The sequence below is a fragment of the Hylaeus volcanicus genome, chromosome 1 (assembly GCF_026283585.1).
Source record: "Hylaeus volcanicus isolate JK05 chromosome 1, UHH_iyHylVolc1.0_haploid, whole genome shotgun sequence".
Taxonomy (NCBI): Eukaryota; Metazoa; Arthropoda; class Insecta; order Hymenoptera; family Colletidae; genus Hylaeus; species Hylaeus volcanicus.
In genome coordinates, this window is record NC_071976.1 from 29,384,763 (window position 1) to 29,403,724 (window position 18,962).

The following is an 18,962-nucleotide window of genomic DNA, read 5'->3' on the forward strand; positions in this document are numbered from 1 at the left end:
TTTGTTTTTGTTGCAACTTATGTAACGAAGACGTAGAATGAAATGGAAACTAAATGAATAAATAACACACCGAATGAGACACGTGAAGCGTGACAAGTAGACTGCGGATTTTACGCATTTATGACGATTGGGAATATGAAAAGTGTATGCTAAACGTATGCGGACTATATACACATACGTAGAATGAAATATTAACACTAGAACTACCGAGGTCACCGCATAGCTATTATAAATATTGTAACATGTTTTGAGTTAAATGTGAATGTAGCAAATCGATTTGTTAATATATGATTAGTTTCATGAACATAGTTGATAATTGAGTAATGTTTAAATTAATTTTTTTAGAGTAATTTTTAAAACAAGCTGAAAATACATGGGTCAAATAGACTGACTGGTAGTTCTAGTATAAATATCATACGCACAAAATACCCTCATGCATGAGATACACACTCTGATGATTAGCAAAACTCCGAAAATATTTTACGAAAAAATGAAAAAAATGTTAACCGACAAAATGAAAATATTTCAGAGAACACGGTTTTTGGATCATCTTATTTGGAGTCCTGCTCGAAGTGTATTTTGCTATTTGGTAATACGTAAAGATGATAATTAATTAACCAATAATATTTGGTAACGTGATGGTAAGCATAACGGGGATTACAGAGATAGAAAATTAATGAAGACGTATAATTAGTTTAAGAATTAGCGACAAATACTCCACATAGTTACTATCTAGATTAAAGTTCACATGGGCACAGTGCAATGTTACAAAGGGTTTCCCAGAAGGGGCTTTACAATTTTGTTCTCTTTATTTTACAACAAAAGACGCTGATAAGCGTAATCGTGGTAGATATATTAACATAAATATGTATATACAAAATTCTAAAGCCTCTTTACAGTCCTGTAAATTATTAAAAAATTAATTAGTATGCACGTTTAAACTTGTTAACAAGTATATAATTCCAAAGTTGGCCCACTAGAATGTAAAATATATCAGGCGATGGGATATGTAAATAGGGCAGTCCAATTTATTTCATAATTAAAGCAAAGCCTCTTATACGGTCAAATTAATGACACCATTGTTTCTATTCCTATTTGAAATTCCCCTATGGTCCTTTCGTATTAATTTACAATCATTATAACGTTAAACACCATTCCACTTCACTTAAGTACCCGCTAATATTATTACATCCAAGATAATTATATATTAAAGTCCAATAACACTTGCAAGGAAAATTGTATGCATTTATAGCGAAGAAGGAAGTGGAATTATTTAAATATTTAAAACTTACATTACGGAGTCTACCCTGTGCTCTCAGTGCGCTGTCCTGCATTACCTTCCTAGTAGCTCTCTTGGGAGGTAAATTTGCCAGCATTTTCTGTATACTCTCACCTGCAAGTGAAATTACATCAGAAATTATTCAACTGCAACGATAGCATCGGATTCTTAACGCTATCAAATATGTTGAAGCATAGACAAGAGAATGTGTTAAAAAAAGACTTTACAGAAATTAAATTTATGTGGATTAAAAACGATTTAGAACTTGTGATTAATCGTTAAAAGACCTCATAAAAAGTGCGCCATAAAATGTAAACTGGTTAAGAGGGATACATTATGCGGTCATAATTTTCATTTGTGATCGTTTAGTTTTTAACTGCCTCATGGTAACTAAGCATATAAATTGGAGTGGCTTTAATGCACCGCTTTAATGAAGTACCGTTTCTTCGCAGATTTTGTTGATACGCACATAGACTACTGTTAATCCGGGTGTGATTAATAAGTTTCAAGTTATCATGCCTGGGCCGGCTATCGTAATTATTGCGTGATAAAGGGAAGTTGTTGGATAAGTGAATCGACTAAATGAAACAAAGTTTTAATTAGCGCGGTAATTAAATGCTTTCCTGACGTCGCTAATACTTCCCGCGGCCTCGTGTATGCATATTTACCGTCGCTTTTGATTAACTTTCTTACGTATATAATTTGTCAACGGGCGTGGAATTAATATCGAAACGAAAATGATTTTCAAGCTATGGTCAATATCTATTGCAAATTCTGATAAAGGAAGACTATGCGTTTATTATGGATGTAAAAAGAAATATTCGAAGCATCGATCAACCACAATTTGTGCTGGAAATAAAATTTGATTTTGTAGATCCATTACTATGCTAGATAAAAGAGCACTCATAGAGAATCATAGAGAATCATCATTAGAGTCTATGGAGTTTGTGCATTTGTGATACAAACTAATATAATAAATACAACAAAAAAAAAAGAAAAAAAAAGTAAATATTGAATACCGAGAATTCTCGACACCATCCAACAAATGCAGAAGTAAACGAACAAGGAAGACACTTACGATCGCTAGGCCGAACTCTTGGACCCGGCGGTTGCTTCTCCTTTGGCGTGTTCATCCTCGGTGTCTGCGAGTTCTGGATGTTCCTCTTCATCCCACGTTGTCTTCGTCTTCTGCTGCGGCTACCGAACGGTCTCCACTTACATTTCTTCTTGCCGTTACCGAACAGCCCTAAGAGCCACGCCTGGTCACCTCCGCACTCCAACATGTGCCTGTGCAGCTCGGGCAACGTGTTGCAGTTTCTCGTGCACTTGGTGCAGACCTTCTCCGCCAGGTTGGCGGCTTTCGCTTTCGCGGTGGGTACGTCCTTTCCCGGCAGGAACAGATGCTTGTACAGCTCCCGTTGGTCCCCAGAGAACTCGAAGTGCGAACACCAGACGTTTGGGTGCGTGGTAGCTTTGTGGTCCTCCATCTCCCGCAGGGTGACCTGTAACGAAACAAGAACGAATTTGGTACATTGACCTGGTTGTGGATATTAGATTGATACAAACAAGATTGAAAGTCTGATCCTGCTCCAAGAAAAGAAGCTTTACTTCGAGAAGCAAATTTGTTTATTAGTTTCGTTGGTGGTGACAGTTACCAGTAAACACACGCTTATACGAAGCAACGATAATATTGAGAGATGATCAATGGAGAGATTCGTTTGACGCCAACTAATTGTCAATCAACATCCGTGGACGTCCTTTCACTGGTTTCTGCGATTCGATCGATAGTCGCCAATCAAGTGGTTGATTAATTAACTAATCGCCCGTGAATGCCAGTGGCATCGAAAGGGGTCAACTATCTTAGGCGAATCCTATCCACTGACTCCTTTCGTTTTATATATATATATATTTCAGACGTATGAAAGTGGCACAATTGTCAACCAACTATTGCTTCGTTGTTACACGTAAATAAAGTATTAAAGGTGAAAGTAAAGTAGTAAATACAAATAAATAAAATGTTGAAGGTGAAATACCCATCCAACACCAATCTTGCAAGAACTTACATGTTTGGTAGCGCAGGCGCCGCAAATGTAGACCCGCGGTCTCGACCATTCTCCAGTCAGCTCCGCGTAGACAACTTCCTGTTTCTTCGCGGCCTCGGAGGACGTCTTTTCGTCCCATTTCCGTAGCCTCAGGAAGCTACCGAATTCCACGGTGAACTCTGTAGCCTGGGAGACCTTTTTTATCTCGCAAGTGACAGACTCGCGTTCCGTCGACTTCACGGCGTTCTTTCTGCCAGTGGTCGTTCCCTCTATATTCTCGATCTCGTTGGACACCCGTGAGATGCTTTGTTCGTCTCGTGCGATGTCCGTGGTCGCGGACATACCGAGTAAGGGTATCTGCTGCAACCTGTTCAGCGTGATACGCTCTTTCAGCAATTGTTGCTTCTTCCTCAGCGACAACTGCGTCGAAATGTCGAATTTGCTGAGATCTTTAATGGAGCACGTCCATTGCTCCTTACCGTCGTACTTCCTGGGGAAGTTGTACTTCTCGAAAGACACCCGTCGCGGATGCGACCTGTTGCTCTTGCCAGGCTTCTGGGCGTACTCGCTGGAGTTTTCGTAGTCCTCGCTGGCGTACTCCTTGGAATAGACGGGCGTGGCTGCCGTCAACGAGATGTCGATGGGAAACTGGATCTGGTTGACGTTGTGCTCGTAGTAGGACTGCTGTTGCTGCGGTTTCGCGTCCGCGGTAGACGTGCTCGTTGACGAGACGATCGTCGTGGAAGTGCTCTGCAACTTGCCGTCCAGATGGTGAAGAAGGTTCTCGCGGATGTTGCAGCTGACGCTGCTGTAGAACGAACTGTCGAACTCCGGGCTGCCTGGGTTGCTAAAGGCGTCCTTCGTCTGGAGGATCGGTTTCAGCAGAATGGACTCCATTCGGTGCTCGTGATCGAGCTCCTCCGATCTTCTTTCCTTGGTGCTCGATAATTCAGCCTTCTCGCGGACGTTTTGGTTACCTTCCTTGCAGGACTCCTTCATCTTCTCCTGCGGAAGAGAACGGACATATCCTTAAGAACTTGTTTTAAAAGACGTGACTTTTCGAAGCAAAACGAAATTTAGATTTAATTTAGTCAAATTTTGTGAGAGTGTATATCTATACATGTATATATTCAAATTAAATCTTTAACGTCAAATTTTCTTCTTTGAACGTATCTTTGTGTGAAAAAAAGTTTCAAGAACAAAAATCAATTATTTCTTAAAATAGTATGCATTGAAAAAAAAAACTTTGTTTTGGATCAGACTCCTTCCTTAAATTTTGGAATACTCACCTGAACCTGCTGACTGCTCCTGTCCGCGTTCACCCCATGATTCTCGGTCATGTGGACCGCCAGAGCCTCCCTGGTGAGGTACCTCGTGAAACACTGTACACAAGCGTGATACTTGTCACCATGGTTGCCCACCATGTGCTGGAACAGACCTTCCAGATTCTCTGCGCACTTGTCGGAGCAGTACTGGCAGTTCTGCGAGGGTTTCCTCGAGTTCCTTTCCGACCTTCTGCCGCCACCTTGCTGGTGGACTCTCTCTGTGTGCCGTTGCCTCAGAGATATCGAGAGAAACTTTCTGTCGCAATAGAGACACAGATGCCTGACCGTAGGAGGCGAAGGTTTGCAGGGTGACTTCGAACTCTGCGAGGACGAAGACGAGGAAGGTGACGAAGGCGAGTGAGGAACGCTCGGTTCGTTCGATTGACAATTCTGCAGCACGGAAGCTACCTTGTCCAGGGGCAAACTGCAGTGAAGGCTAGTCGTGGAGAGATCTTGACTTCTGTGGTTGCGGAACTCCAAGGAATTCTCCGTTGTCTTGGTCTCCTCCTTCTCCTGGCTGTTCTCGTCGATCAACTGATTAATACCGTTCAACACGTCGTTCAGCAGATCCCTGCAAACGTTCCTCAGCTCGACGTTCTCTGCGACTAATTCCCGATTCTCTTTCTCCTCAGGCTGATGATCGTTCAGCCTCTCCATGATGATCGCTCCCAGCGAGCGATTCTCCTTCTTTTCCTCGTCCTGACTCTCATTTTTCGCCTCCTGGACAGACTGGTCCCCGTGCTTCGTTTCTTTGGCGGAACACTTGTTACCTTTCAACGACTCCATCTCCCCAGTCTCTGTTTCGCAGGACTGTTTCTTAGTATCCTCTTCATAGGACCCCTGACTGTCTGTAATCCCCGAGCAACTCGAGTCCTCGCTCTGCCGCAGACTTTCATCCCTGTTGGCCAGTTTACGATACTCCAAGGGAGGCTCCTTGTTCTCCACCTTCTCGGATAGCTCTGATAGGACAGCAATTTCCGTCCTGCTCTCGTTGGGCTTCGAGGGTTCGAACTTGACTATCGGGCCCTTGGAGTCTTCGTCTTCCTGATCGTCGGTCAGCTTCTCCTGTTCCTTGCCCGTCTCGGCCTCCTTTTTCCCTCTTACTTCCTTATCGTCGTTCTCCTCGTCCTTGATCACGCCGTTTAGCACCGTCATCACGTACTTTTCCAGAGTCTCTAGGTTCCTTTCGACGCTGTTTCTACCATCTTCCTCCTTTCTCGGCGATTCGACACTACGCGAATCCGGGACCTTCTTCCTCAGGTTGTTTATCACGTTGCTCAGCCTGCTGCGTTTGTCCTGAGCGGTCTGGGTCGATCTGTACGCGTACCCGTGCTTCTCCTGCTGTTGCTGACGATCGCCGTTCGCGTTTGCCGGATGACTGACACCTAGATCATCGAGATTGTGCGTGGAAGCGACCATTCTGCCGTCGACGCTCGATGGTGACGACGCTGACGTGGTCGTCGTCGCGGCCGTTGACGGCGACGCCGTCGTTGTCGGAGAAAAACTCACGGCACTGAAAACGTCGACCGTCTCGCTGCTCGTCTTGCTGCCAGCCACGTCCGCCGAGGCCGCTTCTGGAAATTGATCAGGCCCATCGATTAGCGCTGGATAGGCTGACTGTTGTCGATAGGAAAATTTAACTTAAGATATTCATTTTGTCTCTCTATTCAATCATTTGTAACTGCAGGCTAACCAGATATACTTATTCGTAATTTTGTTAGAATAACAATAAGTAAAATTTTTAGACTTAAGTAATGTAAAATTGTTAAGTAAACGTGGTTCCAAGGAAATCGTGTTTCATTGCAGGGAAAACAGATTTATACCAGCCCAAACAATCCTCCCAACAACGCCACGGGACGAAGTTCGGTGTTTCTGATTTAATATCCCGTGTAGAAGTTATTAAAGGTTCACTGTAAGCCGATTAAGTCGTTTCACGGTCGGAAACTCGAGCCCCGCGCGGACGAAAAAGCTCCTAAAGTATGTGCCGTTGTTCCGCAGCGGTGAAATTAAATCTCTGTGATAGCGGTAGAGAACCAGGAGGTTTGCCTCTGATAATATTTAAACATGAGAAACAATCATATACAATTGATACCTAACGTTGGTTCGTAATATTCCCAGTTTTTTCATTTTTCATATTTCGTAATTATTTTGGTTTTCAAGTATGAACATACGAAACATATTGTTTTTAATTAAAAATATTCAAGAAGGTATCGAGAACACTCGTGATTCTAATACAGAGTTTGCAGTTATATGTACGCTTTTGTGTCATCCTAAGGACACGTGAATGAAGCGAATGAGCCAGAAAAGGCTTTATTTAAACTTGTAATTAAAGGGTCCCTTCGAGTATCGGGTTGAAATCTGGATGGACAGTTGGAAAGGCCACGAATCCCCTGACAATGGTAGTTTCGACAACGGAGGATCGTGATCGGTAGAAAACTTCGGGATTTGCTATCCTGCAGGTCCAAACCGGCAGCTGGCCCGTTACAGTCGAAAGTTCATCGAGATTGGAATGTCGAAGGGTCCGCTTCGGTCGAGAAGCGTTTATTTTCACGGGCGAGGTGCCAAGTGGTGCGGAATACGGGACCCGACGGCAACGATGAGCGCAGAAAATCGCGTTTACGTACCGCACCGGATCCTGTTACCGGTTTTCCGCCATTTCTTGCATCTGCAATTATCCTAGGAAACGGATTAGGTCACAAAGAAATGATATACAATGAAACACAATGAAAAAAATGTTTGTCTCGTCGCAGTAATTATAGCGATATCTGCTTTCTCCGACGTCCACTCCGATCTCCATAAAGATTCATCGTCATTGATCAAACAAACAAGTCCCAAAGAGTATAAATGAAGACGCCATGATGGCTTGCTTGGATTACGCGACATGCTAATGAAATTTCGTATGCAATACCGCATTGCAGGAGTGCAAAATTACACGGCACGATTCCGTTTAATGATTTCACGATGTCTTGCCGGCAATTATCTTTCTCCAGCGATGCGTCTCGTGCATCTGAACCATCATTCTGCTCTGAACCATCATTCTGCTCTGAAACGTGCAAGACCGGTTCGAGGAGTCCTCTATTGCGTTTTCAATTTTCCACAAATTTCGAAATAGGAGGTATTTATTATTTTATTAGACGTAGAAATTAATTCAGTAAAAGAAAATAAAAAACTCTTGATATCGCAGATTGAGGTGTTCAACTAAGAAGTAAGTAGACATCGCGGTGTATTAATTGCAGAGTTCTGCTTTCAGCATCGGTGAGTACAACGAAGTCGCCAAGGAAAGCGCCTTCCGCTTAAGGATGCATAGGATTTTACAGAAGCATCATCCTCGCATTCATCGGCTCGCGCGTCTTGAATATTTTTCCAATATTTTTCACTATACACGCGACGCTATGTATCCGACGGCAGCTGCACCGAAATTCTTTCCATGCAGCTTTATTTTCTACGTAAGTGTACAGCGAGACCAGACTTTCGCTTCTCTACACCCACTTGGAAATTGTAGTAAAAAAATATCAATGTAGGTGCTTGGGAGTAGAAAATAAGAAGAATATCTATATATAATAAATCTATAATAATATTCTTAAAAACTGCTTCGCACAAATCTGGATAATAGTGAAACGTATGAACGGACACCCTGATAATAGTCGATCTAGTAGTGAAAGCAACGGGTACGAAGAAGAAATTTCTATTATCCACTATGTAAGCGTAACAAAGGAAACTTTTCTATTATCTTGCGAAGATTTTATACTTTGAAGAGTCTTGACTCGGTTACGGCACTGTTCTAGAAAACTGTGCAGACTCTTTCCACGCGAACTCGTTTAGTGCTCGCAACGGATAACCGTTTCCCTGGAAAAGGAATCTCGAAAGTAAAAAGAACTCGAATAAGGGGAATAACAGTACTCGAATAACAAGAGAACAGGACATCGAAACAAAATAGTTTACGCTAATCACGCTTTCTCGCAAATGAGAAAAGTCTTCGAAACATCGGAACCTTCCTTTCGCACGTTCTTAAATGGACTGGGTAGTCAAATTGGTGGAAAAAACAATTTTTTTCGGAAGTAATTCCAATCAAAGGAATCGTAAACTGGTATTAATGTTATTTAAATTCAATATATGTACATTAAGCTCTGTAAATATTGTTTGATATGTAATTCCTAAAAAAAAAAAGTGCTTTAAAATGTGCGATGGTAAAAACGTCACGAACAAATACTTTGAGCTACAATCTAAACTTAATATTATTATCCCACACGTATGCGCAGAATTAATAAAATAAAAAAAAATCGCCCGACGATTTTACTTGCTTCTCGTAAATGTTGAAAATGATAACAATTTAGCGGATCATCGACGTCCGTAAAATTACTTTTTTCCATGCGATCGAACGATGGAATTTGCAATCAAATATTACAACATTCCCACTCAAAATGTTTGCACGCGTTCTGGAGCCAAGAGTAAATTGAATGATCGCTAATAATTCCGCGAATGTAAAAATCCAAGTTTCGCCGCGAAAAAGTCCGATGTGCTCGCGCAGTTTTATTGCACACGTAACTCCGTTCTTTATCGCGACGAGCAACCTTTTGCTCCCGATGGAGTTTCCTCTCGAAACTCTTTCCATTTCTTTACTTTTCTCGAGAACACCTTGACCCATGATATTTTCATCGGATAGAGAGTAAAACGAGGAAGAGTTTTTGTTCGTCGAATGTTGCTCGACGAATGGAGAGGGTAATAAAAAACAATTAGAGAAATTCCAGCGCATCCCGGCTAATTCTCGATCTCTTCGCAAAACAAAATTTCAAGTCACAGTGGTTTAAAGTACTATGAATAGTAGTTTAATTATTACTGTCTCCTAGATATTTACAGTAAACGTCACACATGGTTTTAAATGGTTGTTTTTCCTTTTGTGTTGCCTTGGAACTTGTAACATCCTGTAAAATATTCTCAACCTTCCTGAAATATGAATTTTAACTTCTTATGTGAAAAACATTGAAAGTTTACGTCAGCAATGTCAACGCGATATTTGAAAGTGATCAAAGTGCTATCGATCGGTGTGCAGGCAAGGCACCTCGCAATAATTAATGCCTCGTTATCGAGCACGCTGCGTTGCCTAATGAAGGACAACGTTACAAAATGAAAGAGCCAATGCATCGATCACAATGAAAGATACGTTAAAGGGGTAATTTTCAAAGCAAGTATTCGATACAGTCTGGGTGACATTTGTATAATTTTAGGTTTGCGTTTGTACAGGTAAAATGTAAACAAGATTATGATCGCGTTCCTTATCCTTCTGGCTACTTTTCGATCCAAACTGTATGATATTATACACCGAAGCTGAGATCCCGTCGGTAGTGTTCGCTGCTCGAGCTATAAATTTCCCAGTTTGTTAGCAGAGAAAATCGGTATAACTGTATTCGAGCTATCTGGTAGCTCATGTAAAAGGTTTACGTAGCCGTATGGTGCATCGAGTGGAACGATGGAACTTGCGTACTCCATTTCCGGTGGGCAGAGTTTGCACCGAGCTCCGCAACTTGTCATTGGGTTAGGTCGATTATTCGATTCGTTCGCCTCCGACATGTACCTTCACGTTCATTATCACATTATGCGTGGAAAATTCGAAAACAATCGGGACTCTTTATAATAATATTTTTTTCGTCAACAATGGTTAGTTATGATAAATACCTGTGATGCAAAATTTCTTTGGATATTAGCTCAGTTCATTTATAGTAAGTTTTTGTGGCTCACCTGAAACAAGAAGGAAAAAATCAATTAGTGATTCGGTCGTACAATTAAAGATCCAACAATAAACACAGATACATAATGAAACAACTTAAAACAATAATCAAAGTATCGCGAAGTAACTGATAATATCAAATTCAATACTTTATTATCTATCATTGAGCAAAAGCTAATTAAAAGTCAACGTCACGCTTGGGGGCCTCTACGTATCAATAATAGATACAAAAATCATTGGTTACCAAAAATGTAGATTAATAGGCTACCAGTCGGTAAAGTGTTAAAATGTTTTCCACGGCATTTATGTATAAACTCGTGACCGAGAATCGGACAATGAAGCCATTCGTCCATCTGATTAAAAAAGTTTTAATCAAACGAGCGATTTATTATTCGAACGATTGTCTTGGAACACGTCCATTCGAATAATGCCCTGAGCTTGATTTAAACGATTACCTCCTCTGTTTTCGTTCGTTCGTACACGAGTGTGTTTCGCATTTTGCTTCCCTTGTTTCCTGCGCGCTGCGTGTGATGCGCGCGGTATTGTAAAACAATTTTTATCACTCAACAAACCGTGCACGGACGTATCTCCCCGCGTCGCTACTCGCGTTTCATCCATCACAATATTTCATCTGCACTTTCGCGGAGCTAATTTGACACTGCTGTTACAGCACGAACATTTTCATTGGGAATTTTCGAGGGAAACACGCCTTCGAACGCGTCAACAAAACTCTGCTTCCGACTAGCTTGCCGCGACGGTTAGCCACACTATCAATTTCAATTTATCGGAGTAAATGCCTTGCAAATTGTCTGCAGAAAAAAAGTTCGGCTCATGAGAGTTAATTAATCCTATTCAATTATGAATAATGCAGTGGAGTCGCAAATATTTTCGAAACATCGATACAAAGCTCAGCTTCGAAACGAAAAACAGGAGAATTGGTTTATACGTAAGAGAACCTACCCTCGCCTTGTTTCGGGAAAAATTTGGAAAAATGACTATTTCTTGGTTCCGCTTTATTCGCCCTCCATTTTCCCTTCGCACGTCTCGTAAACAATATCTTCGTTCCTCTAGGTATAGCCGGCCGTCCTCGTTCGACCAGTTTCCAGGTTGGAACGCGAGGGACAAAGGGAGAGACAGGGTGGAGTGAATCGTGGGAGAGAAAGAGGGAGTGTCACGCGACACGACAAGTCAGAATGAGACCGAGCAGGGAGAGGCGCGAGCAAGAGAGAAGCGAAGTGGGTAGAAATAAAAGAGGCGACAGGGACACGGGAGAGAGACGTGCAAAGGGAGGGTGGACGGAGAGGGGAACACGAACAACGAGGGAGGGGAGGGATGTGCATGTACAGGGTGTCAAAAAAGTATAAGAGATAAGCGACAAATGTTTTCTAACCTTCCCTAATCTAAGTATAATTGTTTCTATTGGTAATGGATGGATGCACCTTGCGACACTGATGACACTGATTCGTGCCGCACGAGGGATAAAGTGCTTTAAGCGGGGTTTCCGCATGCAAATCCAACTGGCGTCACTTGTATTCGCGAGGTAAAAAGCAGGTGTACTTTCTTGCGCCAATCGGAACAAGTCGTGACTGTATTGTAAGTAAGACTAAGAGCTGTTATAGTCACTGGAATATATAATAGTTAAGGTATATTATGTAGCCACCCGTTATACGCAGTCATCACTATCGGTATTGTCATCATACACAGTCATCGCCATCGTCATCGTTATCCTTATTATCGTAGTCATCGTCACCGTTATCGTTGGTACCATCATACGCAGCTATCGTTGTCATTGTTACTTTTATGCAGTAATTTCTATATAAACTTTATGTTAACCGTGAAAAGTTCGTTAAATATTCCCTCTTGGAATTACATAGTTATCGTTATCGATCACTCATATCAACATATACAAAATCATGTTCTAATTACAATTCCACCAAGCATCGATCCTTTCACCATCAACATCAATGTTTGCCAAATGATCTTGAAGTCACGTAACACGAAGTATTTGGTTGACGAACGAGAAAATTTGCTTAATGGCACGTTAATAAGTCCAGGACCAGATAAAGGAAGCATGTGGCGAGAAATGGATAAGAGAAACCAAAGCTACAATGGAAATTAAGGAAGGGTGAAGAGTAGTACGATAAAACCGAAGAATAGAAGCGACGAAGACAAGGAGAGGAGGGAAGCAGAAAAAAAAACAGAGGAGAGGGTGATAAACGAAGACTAGAAAGAATGATGATAAAGCCGCACACGCTCCGTCGCGCTTCTCGTGACGCCGTTTCGTCCGGAAGTTGAGGAGGAGGGAGAGCTCGAAAATCGATAATCGCCCCTCTGCTGCGTCGAAAGGGGTCGCCACACCACCCTCCTTTCAAAAGAGAGGAGATTTGAACACCAGGTCGCCCCACGAGGGGGAAAACCGGCTGGCTGGTGAGCGATGACGCCGACGATGACGATCATTTTAAAAGACTCGAGCCACTCCTAGCCCAGAAATGATACTCGGTTCGAGAATCGGCTCGATTCTGTCTTCATTTCCTAATTGTCTATTCGTAAAAAGAGCGCTGTGGTCGTCGTGGTCCAGTTTTCAATGAGGATTGCACGAAACTTACAATTTTCAATTAGTCACGAAACAATAGTAAGATTTTAACTAAAATTTTCGTCTATGTTGAATTATTTTTCTATTCAGAGAAGACGTGCTCCAGATTTGATTTGATGAAAATTTGCTCGCCGCATGGTGGACCATTGTTCCATATTCGATTCAAATTTGCGTTGAGAAACGATGATCTGCGATTATGACCCTTTGTCACTGACGAACTACTATTCCAATTCTACTGCAAGCTATAAATGTGGAAACAGAGATTCCAGCCTTTGTTCTGTTTCAAATTTTAAGGATCTAGGTTATCAGAATTTTTATTAACTATGTTATTTAATCAAATGAACACGTGTTTTACGTTTGTTGAACATTATCGTTATCAGATGTAAACTTTCATTTCGATTCTATTTCAAACTCTCGTGAAATCAGAATTTTATATAATTGGAATTTTTCCAATGAAAATTTGTGAAATGCCCGTTCTATTTTTTAATGGATTAATAATCCTCGTCCTGGGCTAATTTCATATGTCTGTTATGAAATGTACGTATTTATCGTGGGGGTAAGAAACATTGTTTCAATTAAGCTGGAACCCTTGATTAGTTGGTTTCAATTATATTAAAAGCTTCAGGTACGAAACCTGCAAATACATATATTTCAATTTTCACAACTGAAAGTTTCGTATATGAGCTTCTGTTTAATTTCAATCTATTTCAATGCATGACAATATATTTATATTAAGGAATATAATTGTTTACTCCTGACCTTTTTTAATTCTGAGAATCATCGTGCAGAATAACATAATAATTTTGTATGGAGTAATTTAGTTACTTTCAATGCTACTAGGAGTTAAAATGCAAGGTTCGAGCAAATCCAATTTACACGACAAGAGGTGAATCAAACCGAACTTGATCGATAAACAGGGTAAATAGCGAATACAGTATTTCTGTTAAACAACGGTTGAACATGAATGCAAGAAGAGGAAGTAGGACAACCTAGTATTTCCATCGCCGAGCTTCTGAACGGTAGATTCAACTCGGAGTGAAACTTTGTATTTCAGATGAGGTTTCAATTCAGTTTGCAGTTGTCCCTGTTCGTTACGGGCCTCCGTTTGAATTAGAACTCGAGTAAAGAAGGAAGAAAACTGATGATACGTTAGATGTAGAAATTAATTCTGTCCCGTTACAACTCGATATTACTTAGTACACGTTAACTAATAAATCAATTTTTCAATAACACGTACCAATGGGAATCCCCAATGAAAGATACAGCTACCCAACGGATAAGAGGCTCGTAATTCACGATCTGGAACTACGATGCTCTAGCCGTGGCATTTCGTCCAGAGCACAAAAAAGACTGTGACGAGGACTGTGACTGGAAGTCGTGGAATGGAAGAAGATTAAAAGGAGGAGATCCAGCAGCACTGGCAGTGCTCCAGGCCCGGACAGGATTCCAAAATCGTGATCCACGAGGACATGTGCACGTCGTGCTGGTTGGCCAGTTGTTGACGATGATTACGAGCCTCATAATTCCAGGTCACGCTCGTTAATGATCCCCCGGGTGCGGACTGTTTCCGTGGAATCAACGTGATGGTCCATTGACGAATTCAATTGCGCGAATGGAATTTACATGGTTTCCTGTATTAACGACGGTGTACTTACGCCCTGGCCCGGAAATGTTCGAGTAAGTTTACCACGTCGCTGCTCGAATATAGCCGTCCGCGCATGCCCGTCAGCCGCGCTAACGCCAAACACTATTTTCTTGGCGATGTAGATTTATCCAAAAAAAAATACGAATTTATTCGTTACACGTGTACGTGTCTAATTAACGCATGTGTTTTCTGATATCCGTGTCTCGTAAATGTTTCGTAAATAATTCTGTAGCGAATAAGTTATTATCAAATTTTTGTTCTTTTTATTATCGGCAGTAATTATAATTATAAAAAAACTAAACGTCCACGTATGTGGCCAAGGGCGTGAAGAGGTTAAGATCGTAGTCGTAGCAACGAGCCTGACCTTGTCGCGAGCAGCCTTGCACGAGGTGTCGGAGCGATCGTATAGTTATAATTTAGCCGTCGGACATCCGCTCGCGGCCAGTAATCACGTTTAGGCGAAAAACGACGCGAAAACGAACTCCGCGGATTCAATAAAAGTCGCGAGTTCAACGAACCCCCGTTTAATTACACGGCTGCGCTAAAACGATACACTCGGTCGCATCTCCCAGACGCTGCGTTCTACCGATTAGCATGATCATCTTTATTAATTCGAAGACACGTTCCGCTGAACCTGTCCGGTTCCCCTAGCCACGCGAGAAACAAAGAGGCCCATCGCGCCCGTGAGTGTTCTACGAACGGACGAGTTTGTTCCAGGAAAGGAGACCACGCCTGGCGAAAGCACGACTACGATGAAAACGTAAACAGAGATCGAATGGAATTGTTTGGTAACAGTAGAAACTCCGTTATACAAACAACTGTTTATGTCAACATTCTGTTGTATGGACTATATACTTCTTTTCGGGGTACTCTATGTATGTAAATACAAGCTCCCTCTTCCCCTTAAGAATCTAGAGCATTCGTGTATGCAGTAAGAAAACTAGATTTTTTTCTCGGTTCGTACTAGAGTCTTCCCCTGAAAACTAGTCGGAACAGAGTCGTGTTTGAGCTCGTTTTAATCGGAAGCACCTCCCAGATCGATCGATAAAACTTTCACGAAGCTACAGTAAAAAATATAAAATTTTAGTTTTCATTGACGGATCAAACTTGACTCCGTTCGTTCATTTCATCGCTCTCGTTCGAGGTAACTTCGTTTCATCTGTGCGGGAAAAAATTGTCGCGTAGCAGCAGGCGCTCCAGCAGGAATTGGCGACGATGATGATCGAATTTCTCGGGGATATCGGGAGGTCGACGATGTAATTGCTTATCGAAGGAGAGTTTCTAACTTTTCAATTATGCGCAGGATCGGGCCTTGAACGGGAACGTTTACGCGCAGAACGTCCTAGACCTCGTATGCATCGAGGCTAAACTCAATTAATCCTACCCGGAATAGCGAATCACGTTAATGGACAGAGAGTCCGTTTCGATAGTCTCCCACCCGCTTTCCAATGCGATCGGGAATTACTTGGAACCAAGAGGAAACGATTTCCCCACTGAAAAGTCTATTAAAATTAAGTTGGAAATATTACGTTCGGCTCGTTTCGTCCTTTTGTCGTCATTTGTCGGTCCAAATGACAGGAAGAATCTATCCGACGCGAATAACATGAAGAAGTTTAGGAAACGAGGGCAGGCTCGATTCAAGGAAGCATCAGAGAAACAACTGACAGTACGCGACTAATTAATAATATAAAAATTCCAGTTGCAGTTATTCATGAATTCGAGCCTAGTTTTTCTCTACGAGGCGAACGCGGAAAATTCCGGAAGGAAATCATCCGTGACCACTCTGCGATTACACCGGAAGTCGTAAACCCTTTACAGCGCGCGCTTTAAATTCCAGCCAGCAGTTTACAGTGGCAACAGAATGACACACGCTCTGTTTTATTCGTCCGTTCGAAGCGGAGACGGATAACCGGTAAGAACAGGAGAAAATTACGATGTACCGCGCTTACGAGAACAGAGTTGGAACACCTTTTGTGCAGGCTCGCGCGGCAACGAAGGAAAGCGTTGGAGTATGTTTCGTCCGTGGTTAGCGGGCGAAAAGAAGACGAATGAATGCGTAGCCGAGTTACTCCGAGGAGTGAACAGATAATAATGGCTATTGTTGGAACGGCGCGAAACTGTGACGGTGCTTGCGCGAAAAACTTGCCGAGGACAATCAGCCGGTGCTTCGTTTAACGATAAAACAGCCAAGGCTCGACGCTCGGCGCGTATCTATTATACGGATTAGGTGTAGGACGATGTACGATATTTTAAACGAATGCCAGCCCTAAACCTAAACTCTCAAAGCTGAGTTTCACTGGTCGATGCGAAATATTAAATGGTCGTCTCCACTCGATGATTCGAGCAGAGGCGAGCTCGCCCATTCGTCACGGAGTAATTTCTTCCTCTGCGAGGGATTCTGCCCACCCTCTACCCCTATTCCGGCCACACCCTGTACTCCATCTTCTGTTTCGATGTCGACCGGTGTTGTTCAAATATTCGCGAAAATCTACGTCACTGAAAAGCTTTTAAACGTAATCGACCGAAAACGAGTTCGAACGCCCTGTTATTTTTTTAAGATAACTGCATGTCTCTCAGGGGGGTCTCTAGTTCGAAGGAATAAAATGAACCGAAATTTGTTTAGGTATCCTATTCTCGTTTCAACTAGAATTATATAAATATTTGCAAAATTAATGTTTTGTGGCTTAAAAAGTACGTTATATAAAAGATTCGGTTTAAGATTCACGAGTTCATCGTTCACACTTTTTGGCAAATAGAATTTAGAAATAATTCGAACAATGAACAAACTTGACTGTCCCAATGTTTCAAAATGTTATTTGTCGAAAAGCGTGAACGGCGAATTCGCGAGAGTTTAATTGCAACGCATGGTCTGGTTTCGCGCGTGTGACACTCGCCGACGGACAAAAAGGAAACCCTGCAGGGGCTCCAGTCGCCATCGCATGCAGACACCGTTATGCATGTCGTACGTGCGAACGAAAGGGACATACCCGCGGGGAATGCGATCGCGAAGCGAGAAAATCAGCTTTCGCAGCGGTTCTCAGTTGGAGCATCGACCGAGAAGCCGTATCGGACGAAGGAGCAGCGCTTTTGACCTGATTAAAGGGATACTCTAGTCTAGAACTAACAACAAATATATTTTTCCTTTGTATTTTCTCAAAATGTACACCTTTGACACTAGGTTCACCGAGATTTCTTATCAGATCTCTGTTACCGAAATAATCCTTTAACGCGTTGACCGCCACGTCACTCATATATGGGTGACGGAACTTTTTCACTAGGAATTTCAAAAATTCATTCCGAAGATCGAGTGTCGAGAAGAAAATAAATGTAAATAAGATTCCTGAATTCTGATAAGGTCGTAACAACAAATACTGTGACAAATTTTACGTTATATAGTTTCCAATTATTTCGGAACAAAATTTTAGCCTCGTAAAAATTGTCATAAGAGTTAGCGTGTTAGTCAACGTGTTAATAAGTGAAGTCGATTTACTAAAATTAATTACAAGTCTCAGAGAGAAATGAATTTGGATACATGCTTATCTCTTTATATGGATAAAAATCGGCACAATTGGTCGAGGAAAAGTGTAAACGATTTTGTAAAACCTTGTAAAACTTGAAATGGGTCGAAATGACCGTGGTCCGTAGAGCTAGCTTTAATGAATGTCCCTTAACCCGTAAGCCAAGGCTCTTTCGAAATCAGCCTGTAGCCGAAAGACGAAAATAAAATTCAAATTCAAATTCCACTCGAGTCCAGTAGCGAGAAACCGCTGGCCGATCGTGCGAGCTCGCGAACGCGATTATTTAGCAGGTATTTTCAAGGCCTCGACGAACGTCGGCCATGCCGTTTCACTGGCACACATAAGCGTGTGTGCCTATAACCTGTCCCGCGAGCGTTATCGCGCCTTAATATCGCCGGCTTATCGTCACTGGTCTCGATGCGTGTGACACCCGCACGCATCCGCGCTCCCGTCGATGTAAACCTGCAACCTGCGCTAGGATTACATAACCCATCATCCACGAACCCGGCAGTTATAAACACAAACTAGGTGTTTCGAAAGTAGTCGAGCTACTCGAGACTGATTAGACGCACAGAACGTCGTCGGGCACCGTTTCGACGCCTAAACGCAAGGTTATTATTAGATTGAACTACGAACGTGTTGATTTGTGGGATTAGAGTGGATTCTATTTAACGTAATCAGAGTTGGGCTAATTGTAATCCAAGGAATGACTGACGAATACGACTTCAATAATTTGTGCGATAATGACTGATCATTGAAAAGTATTAGTTGTTTGAATTCTTTGTGATTGATGACTAGTAGTAATGCATCAATGTCACTACTAGACTGCGGATTT

At 42.1% G+C, this 18,962-nt stretch overlaps 1 protein-coding gene across 2 annotated transcripts in view; it reads right to left on the reverse strand.

Moving 5' to 3' along the window:
- The window catches only part of LOC128875663 (uncharacterized), a 53,320-nt gene that overhangs the window by 20,680 nt on the left and 13,678 nt on the right, over window positions 1–18,962 (reverse strand). For both annotated transcript variants that reach the window (XM_054121462.1, XM_054121454.1), the window contains exons 3-6: window positions 4,611–6,220; window positions 3,343–4,326; window positions 2,358–2,781; window positions 1,293–1,393 (exon numbers count right to left, since the gene is read on the reverse strand). In XM_054121462.1, the coding sequence (XP_053977437.1) occupies window positions 1,293–1,393; window positions 2,358–2,781; window positions 3,343–4,326; window positions 4,611–6,220 (3,119 nt within the window). The remainder of the gene's footprint in view (window positions 1–1,292; window positions 1,394–2,357; window positions 2,782–3,342; window positions 4,327–4,610; window positions 6,221–18,962) is intronic.